The following is a 12456-nucleotide window of genomic DNA, read 5'->3' as shown; positions in this document are numbered from 1 at the left end:
TTCATGTAGTGTTGTACGTATCACCTTCTCTTGGTACATCAGTGGTGAGTAATGATCTTTGCTGTAGCACAGGGCTCCAGGTTCTACAGATATTGGCTTTTAGAGTGCCCTCTCTGACCTTGGGATGGGCTGAGCCCCAGGTCTCACTTTCTTGTCTAAAATATTTGAGTTTTCGTTGCTTGTGTGATGTGCAGAGGATGAGCTGTCAGTGTGCTGACACACATGGGGCAGTGTTGCACCATGCTGCTGGGCTTGGGTTAATAAAATTCCAGCTTTTTGGGTGAACTCAGACATGTTGTTTGTGGCTGCCAGGGCGGGCTGGGAATCCTGCTGGCCTTGCCAGGCAGATGCCAGCCTGGCTGGATGTGAGACCAGAGCGTGGTGAGCTCTCCTCCTGAGCTGAGCCAGCCCCTCCCACCGTGCTGGTTGAAACTCCTGCTTCGTGGCAGTTCTTGCAGTATTTGATTTTTTACCTGAAGTACCAGTTGTAGGAACAAAATAACCCCCAGAAAACCTGCAGGACCCACAGCTGCCCCTGCTCACCCCTGTGCATCACCACGAGGTCTGTCAGACATGCAGCAGCAGGAGTTCATTGCATTGCAAGTGGCTGTTTATTCAGCAGAGATGTGATCTCTGTCTCCCCTGCAAATGTGGCGAGGAATGCAAATGTCCCTCCTGCCACAACAGTTTGGCTCAGATGTAGAGGCTTCTTAAAACAAAAACCCTCACAAATAAAAGGATTCTCTCTCCCGAGACCAGAGTTGTGGATATTTTTTAGGAATTCAGCAGACTAGACAGACAGTCTTCTCTTGGTGAAAATAAACTAAAATATTATCAGGATTCTCTCCTGGCCACTTTAAATATAGATGGGATATATATATATATATATATATATATAAATATAAATATATTCCTTCTGGTACAGGAGATTTTTCACTCAAGTGATTTCTTTTCTCTTAATATCTTCTAGTTGCCTCCTCCTTTTTTTTCCCCACCCCAAATCTGTTTAGGTGTGAAGACAGTTTGTTACTGGGCTGCATGTTCCCAGGAGCACTGCAAAAATATGGATAAAATCCACTTTATTTAAAGACTTTGGCACTGCTGGGATCTGCTGCTCTAGGGGAGTGTAAATGCAATGTCCATGTGCTCTAGGGGAGCTCTAGGGCTGGGGACAGAAGGGAAGGAGGCACCAAAAAGCAAATATTCTGAAGGAAGGGCTGGTTCTCTAGTGATCCTAGTGATCCTTTCCACCTCCTCATTCTTGGTTAGGAAACAAGAACTGTTCAGTGATGGTATCAGGAGTAATGGCTTCAAATTCCAGAAGAGAGGAGCAGAGAAGGTTTGTAGAATCCTTTTAGTGAAATTGTTTACATTCTGCAGAAAATACCATAGGAAAAAATACCATTTTTTATTTTTATTTTAAACAGAATCTGTATCAGAAATTAAATGTTTTTTAAAAAATACGGAGCTTTGTTCCAGTGTGGCAGTGCTTTGGCTTTTTAGGCATTTATCTACATCTGCTGTGGGCTGATGTTGTTTCCTCCCACACAGGGAAGGGAACTTGGTGGTTTTGTCTGAATAACAGCATGGCACATAACCTTACTTTTAGCCAAAAAATTAACTTCTGTCTGAAATGTCACCTTCTTTTCCACTGTGTGGTGCATAAATCATCTCATCCCCTCTTTTTATGAGAAAGTAATTTTCAGTTTAATTTTCTCTCCTGTGGAACAGGAGTAATGGTTTTCACAAACCCCTGCGGGCCTCCTGGGGTCGGCTGTGCTGCTGCCACCCTTCTCTCTGCTGGGAAGCTTTCCCAGTCATCCTGGAAACATTTCTTCTTTTCCTGAGCTCTGCTGTGGCACCCCTTGCCCTGGCCCTGCAGCGTTTCAGGCCACACTGCTTTGGTGCCCTGCAGGAGATGTGCTGGCCACCTTTGTGGGGGTGGAGGAGAATAAAATTACCTTTCCTCTGCTCTCCTCTGCCGCAGGCTCCTTGTTCACGTTCCTGTGACACGTCCTGGTTTGCATATTGATGGTTCAGGCTGCTCCTGTCCACTGCAGCCTGCTGGAGCCAGTGATGGACCTGGGACCTTTTATGATGAGAGCGTTCCAGGGCTGCTCTGGGGAGGGGCAGGAGGAGCCTGGGGTGGGGGGCACAGCACAGGGACCACAGCTGGTGAGGGCAGCACGGGATCCTCCACCTGAGAGCACTGCCCGTGTCCAGAGCTGCTCCTGGGTTCTCAAGTCTCTCCTCAAAGCAGGGTGTGACAGCCCTCTGAGGAGCGCTCACTGAGGAAGAGTATGTCACAGCAGAGGTGCCAGCCCTGGCCGAGGGCCGAGGGCCCTGCCCCTCTCAGAGCCAGAGCCAGCAGAGGAGATGTCTTTATCAAACACTTTGCCTGTGTCAGGGTGTGTCAGAAGCAGCAGGTGCAGGGTGGCCCTGTGGAGGTCGGAAATAATCCCCTAGAGACAGGACAGGGTTCCCCATGGCTCTTCATTTGTAAGAGCTGCTTGATCTCTTGTTGGGGAATAGAAGGCAGATGAAGAAATACAGAACAAAGCTGTCTGTGCCATCCTGGCTGGCAGAAGGAAGGACCTGACTACTCCATTCCAGTGAATTTTGGGGTCATCGGTTGGGCTGAGATGCTGTGAAGGTGTGTCTGCAGGGCACAGAGCCCAGCAGGGCCCTGCTCACCAGGAGTTCCTCTGCTTTAACCCTCAACATAAACAGCAACACCCAGGGGAGGGATTTGGCTTTGAACCAGCACCAAGAACTGTTTTACTTCCACTGAGCCTGCATTGCTGCTGTGACCCTTTGGGGTGTCCATCCCCACTTTGTGACCTTGTCCCCTCCCACACTGCCCCTGCCAGTGCACCTGGGCAGCAGAGGTGGCTGCAGAGGTGGCAGAGACAGGCTGCCAAAGCTGCTGCTTTGTGCTGACCACAGCCTGGATGTGCTCCTCCAGGAGGGCTGGGCACTGCCCCGTTTCCAGGAGCAGGGCCTGGGTGCCCAGTAGGAATATCCTCCTTGGAGCAAGCAGCTCTGACTTCAACAGAAAAGCCACAACTTTTTTTATGTGACTGAACTCCACAGGTGAATATTACTTGTCCAAATTTCTCCATTTATGTTCTTTAGCTGTATTTTCTGATCGGTAACTTTTTGCCTTATTTCTCTTTTGAAAAACCTCAGTTGCTGAATTCATCTTAGGAAGAGTGCAGACTGGGAAACATCCATGGGACTGGCACGTGGGAGGACTGACACAGTTAGTGATGAGTAAAGCAATTGAGCCAAGTTCCTGACCTGGTGCTGACAGCCTGAGTCTGATCATAGGTCATAGTCACAGGTCATGCAATGCTTTCACATTTTAAATACATCTTTAGTGGCAGTGATGAGGGTCTTACTGATTTTTGTGGTGCGTTGTTATCTTCTCTCTTGGAGGTGTTTAGCATTTTTAAGGGGAACTAGTTCAAATAATTTCTGTCAAAATCACATATGGTAGCTGGTAGCAAGGTGTGGGATTTTGCTACAAGAAATGCTTCATTCAAATACCTGCTTTGAAGGAGAACCTAAAAGAAATACTTCTGTGCCTTTGGGGCTGCTGTAGCTGTGGCAGTGGGAGCTGTAGCTCATCAGTGTGCTCTACCTCTCTCCCTCCCCAGCTCTTCCACTGCCTTGTTTTACTCTGTCCTAATCACTTTTCTCCTAATCTCCAGCACAGCTGGAAAGCTTTAGGGGTTTGCCTTTTTGTGAGAGTGTTTGGGTGCTCCCAAGGTCTGGCACTGTGCCCTCAGTGCCCCCTGTCCCTGTGGCAGCAGCAGTGCTGCAGAGCCAGCACAGGGAGTGAGCAATGCATCAGGCAGCAAGGCAGTGATGCAGTGATGCAGTAATGCAGCCTGAGCAGAGCCCCAGCCCCAGGCAGTGATGCAGTGATGCAGTGATGCAGTAATGCACCCTGAGCAGAGCCCCAGCCCCAGGCAGTGATGCAGTGATGCAGTGATGCACCCTGAGCAGAGCCCCATTAGCTCCTCAGACACAGGACTGGGGTAGAACTCTCTGCCCAAGCCAGGCTCTGGGCCAGGCTTTGGAGGCGATGCCCTGCCCGTTCCTGCTCACACAGTTAAGGGAACTGGGATTCAATAGTCACAGCTGCATAAAGCAGCTTCTGATCCCACCCAGGTCAGCATGAAGTGAGACTGCATTCAGGGCTAGTTTAGAAATTGTGCTCTTTTTGCCATGATGTGAAGAAATGAGAAGTTGAACACAATGTGTTCCATTTTGGCTTGCTTTAATTCCATCCAGGAGAGAAAGAACGCAGTGCATCCACTGAAATACAAACCTTAAAGATGATCAGATCAGCCTCTTCAAGAGGCATTGGGTAAAGCTCTGAATTTAGTCAGCACAGTGGAAATCTCTGAGGATCTTGGGAAAAGTCTCAATCTGGCGCTGTTGTCATAACTGGTCTTCATAAAAATGTATCCTTAGTTTCAGCTCTTTTCCCACTTCAGCTGGGAAGCCTGCTGGGGTGTGGGTGCATTTTGGGATTCTCTAATCAGAAATGTTCCCTGTTTTCCTAGTTCCACCCTCCAGCAGAAATGGCTTGTGGCACCTCAGTGCTGTGCCAGTCTGCCTCTCCTTGAGGATTATCCCACAGAAAGAAATTCTGCTCTTTCCTTTCCCCTCCACACAAACACTGAAGCTGGTTCAGCATTCAGTGCTTCAGGAGTAAAAGCCTTCTCAGTGTCCCCTGGATTGTGCACTGCTAAGAAATTCCACATTCCCCTGCAGCTTTACAGGAAATTGGGTATTTTTGTGTCTCTCTCGATGCCACTGGCCCAAGGAGCTCACCTTAACAATGCAATCTTCACTACCTTTCCATGCAGTAGCTGGTTTTATAACAAATTTACAGGAATTGCATCAATTCCCTTTCCAGTCTTCCCTCTTTGCATTTCTGCTGTAAGGAATCCTGTGAGACAAACACGGAGCCCAAGGAAGGACAGCTCACAAAGCCCCCAGTGCCCCCGCAGTGTCACAGCCAGTAAGGCTTTGCTCTTCTCTGGGGGTTTCACTCACGGATCCTGGCAGGACTGGCTGATATTAAACAGCCCAGTTTTGTACCTCTCTCACAACAAGCTCGATTATCTGTAATTCCTGGTTTAGCAGAGGACAAAAGGAGCTTCCCACTGACATTCACAGCAAGGTAGCAGTATAGCCAAAAATTAATTCCGAGTTTTGCAGTCCTCTGCTCCCTGCTGCCCTTGTTCACGGACCCCATCCCGAGCTTTGGCCTTTCTTCCATGCCTGTCTTTTTAATAAACAGAAAATACTTTTGATGCAGTGGTTTCCCCCTTCAAGGAGAGATTCCCTTTAGGTTTGTTCACGTGTTGCTTTACCCAGGAGGAAATGCAATGTGCTCATTGAATGGGGGGTCTGGGGGTCAGTTTAGGCTGGACTTGCAGCCTCTGTTTGGCCTTTGATCTGGTTGTGTTTCTCCCCCTGTGAAATGGAGCAGTGCCCAGTGATCCAGTCACAAAGTGTTACTGAGCCCCTTGAATTGGTGGGAAATAACCTGAAATCATAAGACAAGTGCAAATGATTAATTCATTATTAAATCCATCATCCCACCAAATCCTCTCTTTGAAGGAGCCTTAATCCAAGGTATTATTAATATAAAAGCAATTATGTTCCTGGCTTATCAGTCATGTGAATGAACATTTCATTCCTTTCTTTGCTGCAGTGCGGAGGGTCCTTCCTCTGAAATCATGCAGATTGATTTTGAGATTGAAGAGCTGACTGACCTGCCTGAGACCCAGCTCATCACCTGGCAGGTGGAATATCCTGGAGACACCACATCCGACCTGGGAATCTCCAAGATCTACGTAAGCCAGAAGGACCTGGTAGGAGTTGTCCCTTTGGCTATGGTAAGGAATTGTTTGGCGTTCTGCTCCAGTGTCTGACCGTGCCCACGAGCAGCAGAGGGGAGGGAGGGACAGAAGGAAACACTTGAGAGTCAGATCCTGGCTGGGAGGGGAGAGCACAGCTCCCCTTGGCAGGCAGCTCCTGCTCTGTGGCTGGTGCAGTGATGTTTTGGGGGCAGAAGCTGGCTGATGGCATTTCCCCTGCTCAGCGCTGCTGTGGGTGCAGCACGAGGTGTGCTCGGGCACTCCTTCCATCTGACCTGAGTCAGGAGTGCTCTTGCCTTGGCTGGGCTTCCTGAGTGACAGGATTTCCACATCCTGAATTCTGACTCCACGTCCATTTCAGAGTGAGGAAAGAATTGAAAGCAATGGCATGAGCGCTGATTAATTTGAATTAGCTGGGGAGCACAAAATGCAGTGTGGAGCCAGCTGTCTGTTCTTCAGAAATGCATTCAAACAGGTACCCCATGGTGACAGTGAAAACCACAGGACCTGAAAATGGCCCGATCCTTTAGCCTTGTTTTTACCTAAATAATGCCTGTTGGATACCCAAATTTCAAGTACATTCAGAAATTTGTGCATTTCCTCTTCTGTCCCTTTCACATTTCTTTGTTGTTGGGATTGAAGCACATTTGTGTAAGGTCTGGCTGTGCCTCATTTCTGTTCTCAGGCAATCTGTTAGAAAATATTGACACATTATTATTTAGTGCTGAAAGAAAAACAAAAATCAATCTCAAAGCATTTAAAAAAATGTAACCTGGATGTTTGCCTGGTGATAGCAAGTTAATTATGCCATTACTGAAGACTGAAGGTGTTCTGTGCACTTTGACTCCCAGAACTGGCTGCTCTTGTTATTTGTATTTCCCAACTTCTACTACTCAGATGCTGGGATTCTTTCTTTTACCAAAGCCACGTTTTCTCCCTGGTGGCTCGTGCCTTCATTGCCAGGGTGTGTCTCCCAAATGAGAGTTGTGTAACCCCTTTGCACGGCTGCTTCCTCCTGCTGAGCCCTGGGATGTCTCTGCTGCTGTGCTGGGAAGGGAGGGGGCTGTTCCAGATCCACAGAATATTCCGGGCTGGGGCATCGAGTCCAGCTCTGCTGTCAGCTGGGCCCTGGAGTGCAGGCACACGAGTTCTGGTTGAGGGTTAAGGCTGTGGAACAATCAGACTGAGGTAATGTGAGACGTTGGGGTTTCTGTTCTCTCCATACATAATTGAAAAGATAAAAGGTTTCCTCCCCAGTGGTTCCAGTGGTGGCAGGAAACCAGAGTTCTCCTCAGGTGTGCCCACGAGCCGTGATTGCTTTATTATCAAGTGATATAGTGGCAAAATATAGCTCCTGAGAACAAAAATAGATCCTGCTGGCAGCTGCTACAAATCAGCTCACTCTCTTAATTTCCATTAAAGATGAAGAGAAGCCCATTTTGCAGCAGCACAGAGCTGTGTGCTCAAAGGTCACCTGCAGCCTGTAACGTTCTCAGGAGATGGCATTTGCAAGGCAACAGGAGTGGGGATGATGGGCAAGGGAGAAGGCAGAGACAAATGGCAGCAGTCCCTGGGTCCCTGACAGACTGGGAATGGTGTGACCTTCTCTGCATGAGCTGCACTGCCAGGGAAGGAGCTCCAGGGTATTCCAAACCTCCAGGTCTTTGTCATGCTTCACTTTGTGCTGGGGAAATGATGATTCATGTGCAGCCCTTTTGGCATCCAACTTTGATTAGTTTGATACTTCAGTTTTCCCTGTGGTCCTTGCAAAGCTAGCTTGTCATTTGCAAATTAAATTAAAAAAAAAATCTCCTCTTCCATTTAGAAAGAAGCACAATGAAAACAAGTGTTATGTTATTTCTCTGGTTTTGGAGACAGGAATGATTTGGGTTGGTTTTTTACTGGTCTTTGTAGCAGACCATTTAATTTCATGTGTGCCATTGTTTCAACCTGCTCCTGATGTTCTTTTTAAAACTTTAATGAATATGTTGACAGGAAGTAAACTGTTCTACTTACCATCAGCATGAGAAGCTGTATAAGCAGACCAGGTAAATAAATAAAATCAGTCATGGCAGTAAAGAGGCTATTTATTAGAAAGGAAACTTTATTTGTACTACAATTATTTCTGATAATTACAGGGATCAGCTGTCATGGTGGTGGCTGCCTCTGATGGATTTTATAAATCCCCAGGGTATTAATGCCCTTATAAATGCATGTTCCTGACACATTCCAGTGGTAAATAGTGCTGTTCATGTTCTGGTGGAGACTGGGTGCAGCTCAGGCTTAGCTACCAGAATGCCCAGTGGGCTGCTGCAGTGGGATTCTGGGGGCTGCTGCAGCCTCCTCTCCCCATCCACCCTCTGACCTCTGGTGGAGACTGGGTGCAGCTCAGGCTTAGCTACCAGAATGCCCAGTGGGCTGCTGCAGTGGGATTCTGGAGCCTTCTCTCCCCATCCACCCTCTGAGGTGCCAACCAGGCTGCTTTGGGGTGAAATCTGAGCTTTTCTGAAAGGTGGCTCCCCTTGGGAGGCATGAACAGATTGATTTCAGGGGGATCTGCTTTGGCTGGGGCCAGCCTGAGTTCTGCCTGGCAGCTGAGCAGTGCAGGATCACGTCAGCCAAACCCTCTGTCCTACTCCAATTCAATGAGGAATATTCCTAAAGACTTCCACTGACAGCTTTATGAAAAAGAAAGAGATGTCTAGAGAGTAGATAAAAGCTTTTACCTTCCTAATTCATAGCTTTTAAATCGCAATTACAGTATTCGGCAAGTTTTCAAATATTTAATTAAAATGTTACCCAGTGCTGAAAAGGAGCCTTTTAAATCAAAATGATTAGTGAATCACAGATGAAATCTACTCCTAAGAAAGGGAGAAACTGTTGGATCATTGTGATATTGCCAGCAACCATTTTCTTTTCGGAAATACATCCTATTGCTTCCTGAAATTAGACAGGTCAAGGACTTCAAATTTCACACCATGAAACAGACTTGCCATTCTCCCAGTAAAGTCTCAGCACCCACCAGTCCTGGTTTTGAGTCACCTTTCTTGGAAATAGGCATCCCAGATGATGTCAGAATACCAGATGATGTCTCTTGCCGTTGCTGCCCAAGTGTTTATGTCCTGGAAATGTTTTGTTCTCTGTCTCAGAAGATGCATGCCAGGGTTTGGTTCTGTTTCCTGGGGGTTTTGTACAGTTGGTCAGGGCTTGTTCTCCACATTGGCACATACTTGTCCTGTGACTCAGTTACATCCAGATCGTTCTGCTGCTCTGTTGTTTCAGCCTGGAGACCTCTTCCCTGATGCTGAAATCCTGACTGTCAGTCCCCATGGCGAAGCTTCTCACTGTGACAGCATTTCATTCCTTTTCTGTTGTCTGAATCCTTGGGTTTACCTCTTGCTTCTATTTAATAGTTCAAACTTCTGTATTGACAATGCCTTCCCAGCTGATACTGTCTGTAAATTTGAGTAGTAGTCTATTCCAGGGTCATTACTGGCAGCAGTAAAAACACAGATTTCCCCTAGGCTATTCCTGGGCTATTGTATCAGTCTGATTCTGGAATATTTCTGTGGCAGTCCAGAGGAACAGATTGTCTCCCTGGCTGTGGCTCTCCCAGCTTTGCTGGATCCAGAAACCTCCCTTATGGATTGGTTCTCATGCTCAGGCAACTTGCACTGCAAGGACTTTGTATTGCAGAGCTTGTTAATCAATCTTTGTGTGGTGTGGGAGTCAGATCAGATTCTGTTTCACATCCTGGTAGCTGCAGTCAGCCCGTGCAGCTGATGGGAGACAGTGTTTCATTAACATGGGAGAATCTGTGCTGCTTCAGGAATTAATTGAATCGCAGGGATCTGAAACCACAAGACATTTTTCCTGTATGTAGATGTTAAATATTCAGGCTTTTTCAGAGCTTGTGGCGTTGGCACCTCTTTATGACCCAGTGATGGACCAGGCCCTGGGCAGTGCCCTGGGGTGTGGCAGTTCTGGACTCTGTGTTCAACAAGTGAGCATCCCTGCAGTGGGGCTGATTTCAGGGCTCATTCCCACGTGGAGCTGTCTGGAAATACAGCTTGGTTTGGGATTCAGCCCCCTGCCCCTGCTGCTGCTCTGCAAGCCCTGGCCTTGCTATGCAGGGCCAGCTGCGTGGCCAGCAGCCCTGGCTTGTGTGCAGGGAATGGAGTGAGGAGTGCAGGCACTTGGCAGGGGAGCAGCCCCATCTCCAGTCCAGCCAGTGCCACGTTCCTTGGGCTTCTCCTTGCAGAATTAATGACGACCCTGGGGTCCTTAACATTTGAAAAAGCAGGCTGTAGCTCTCCCCCCGCACAATTAGAGTTTGTGTTGACGTGTGGAGCATGCAGCGAAGGAATAACTGTGTTTATTGCAGCATCACACACGCTTGGCTCCTCATCCCCGAGCAGTGACAGCCAGTGGGCAGACCCGGTTTAATCCAGTCCTTTTTCTGCCACTGTCACCACAGGTGATGGAAGGGGATCTTGGTGAAGCTGTTGCTGAAGACAGGAGGTTGGAAATGCGGGTTTGTCCCTGGAGCTGCAGTGGGGCTGAGTGTGATCTCTGGAGCAGCAGCAGGCAGCAGCCTGGCTCTGCGAGGGGCAGTGAGTGATGAGGGCTGGGGCTGCCGCTGGCACAGCTGCTGACAGCCACGCAGTTTGATGTGGGACGTGGAAAATTGGGCTCCCCAGAGAAGCAGGAACCAGCACAAGGGTATTTTCCTTAGGAATTAAGGCCTAAGAAAAATGGCTTTGCATAAGAGCTGTTCTTTCTGAAGTGTGAGTTACATGTGTTTTCTTTGATTAGACTGAACAGGGTTTGAGACAAGCCCAATCCTTCACCCTGACAATCCCTGTGTTGCTCTGGAGCTGTGAAATGTAGAAGGACCAGAAAAACACGGTAGATGTGAATTTAGAGCAGGTTTCACCAGAACTTGTCCCTCCTTTGTGACAATGGACACAAGATTTAGAAGTGCTGGCCTGTTTTCACACTGCTATAAAACCACTGTTATTACAAATGTTCTGAGTTTAAAACAGAAATAATTTGGTGGTGAATTGAGTTTTCAGAGTGACAGTCTTGTAATTATTTTATAATTGGATCATTTTTGTGGAGCCAATTTCAGCCAGCTGAAAGGGACCTCATTTTAAGTAGAAAAGTGCTCCAGCTGTCCAGTGCCCTGCCCAGAGAGACTTTTGGGTCTGTGCTCTGGGGCTTGGACACCTCCAGGGAAGGGGACCCCCATCCCTCTGGGGAGCCCTGGGTGTGCTCATCCCCGTGGCAGCATTTTCCCTGTGTGTCCAAATGGAATTTCCCATGTTCTCTCCTGTGCCAAATGAGCTGGAGCTGATGCCTTGGGGTGGCTCCCCAGAACCGAGGCTGGACAAGGTTAAGAGAATAAATTGGGTATTTATTGAAGGCCTTCAACAGGCACACCTTGGGCAGTCAAAGCTTCCGAGGGGCTACTCCCAAAATGGTCACAAGTTTTTCACACCTTTATAAAAATTATATATACCCCTGATATTTACATATCAGGGGTAAATCCTGCAGTTACAGCTTCAGGTAATTTATTCAGGAAGTCATTTACTCCAAGTTTGCTCCCCCAACTCCCTTTTGTTTCCATCTCTTGGGGCCTGAGCCAGTGAGGTGTCCTTGATTCCCAGGCCTGGAGAGGAATTGTGTCTGAGTAAAATGGGAGAACAGCAGCTGACAGGCTGTGGAGTTTTACAGTTCTACACTAAAGCAGTTCAGGACCTGGAAAATACAAAAAAAAAAAAAAATCTAAAAGCTAAATGCTAAGGCATGGGGACAATGTGGCTCCTCTCTGGTGTGCCCTGTGGGGAGCAGCAGGGCTCCAGCTGTGGGCTCCAGCTGTGGGGAGCAGCAGGGCTCCAGCTGTGGGCTCCAGCTGTGGGGAGCAGCAGGGCTCCAGCTGTGGGGAGCAGCTGTGGGCTCCAGCTGTGGGCTCCAGCTGTGGGGAGCAGCAGGGCTCCAGCTGTGGGCTCCAGCTGTGGGGAGCAGCAGGGCTCCAGCTGTGGGCTCCAGCTGTGGGTTCCAGCTGTGGGCTCCAGCTCAGCCCTCGTGGGGCCGGGCAGCCCCAGCTCCTGGGACTCTCAGGCACTGCCTGCCCAGCCGGGGCCAGCCCAGCTTGGTGGCCCTGGCCTGGCTCCAGAGCAGCGTTGTCCTTGGCTTGGGCTCTGCTCTCCCTTGGCTTCCCACCTCTTAACTGGCGTGCTTATGAAAAGATTTTTCCCTTTTGGCATAACGAAGGGGATGCTGCCTTAATTGGTTCCCTTCAGGTTAGTGATTTGAATAAAGCACTGCTGAAGGAGAAGCAGAGCATTTCTCCCTACTGAAACAGATCATCACCACTGTGGTGCTGCAGGAGCAGACCCGGCTGGGATCTCTCTTTGCAGCTTCTTGACATTATTTTTAGATGTTCTTCCTACTTTTTGTGGTACTGTTTGGGGGCTGGGGGCTTCCTTTTTGTTCTTTCTTTCTTCTTTTTTTTTTTTTTTTTTTTTTTTTTTTCTGGGGTTTTAAGTTTTTT

At 48.3% G+C, this 12456-nt stretch overlaps 1 protein-coding gene across 1 annotated transcript in view; it reads left to right on the top strand.

Annotated features, from left to right (window-relative positions):
• The window catches only part of LOC121364941 (transmembrane protein 132D-like), a 186620-nt gene that overhangs the window by 110075 nt on the left and 64089 nt on the right, over positions 1-12456 (top strand). The window contains exon 4 of the mRNA XM_041488710.1: positions 5735-5918. Within this exon, the coding sequence (XP_041344644.1) occupies positions 5735-5918 (184 nt within the window). The remainder of the gene's footprint in view (positions 1-5734; positions 5919-12456) is intronic.

This window comes from Pyrgilauda ruficollis, unplaced genomic scaffold, assembly GCF_017590135.1.
Source record: "Pyrgilauda ruficollis isolate IOZ18807 unplaced genomic scaffold, ASM1759013v1 scaffold9, whole genome shotgun sequence".
Lineage (NCBI taxonomy): Eukaryota > Metazoa > Chordata > Aves > Passeriformes > Passeridae > Pyrgilauda > Pyrgilauda ruficollis.
This window is presented reverse-complemented; position numbering and strand designations above follow the sequence as displayed.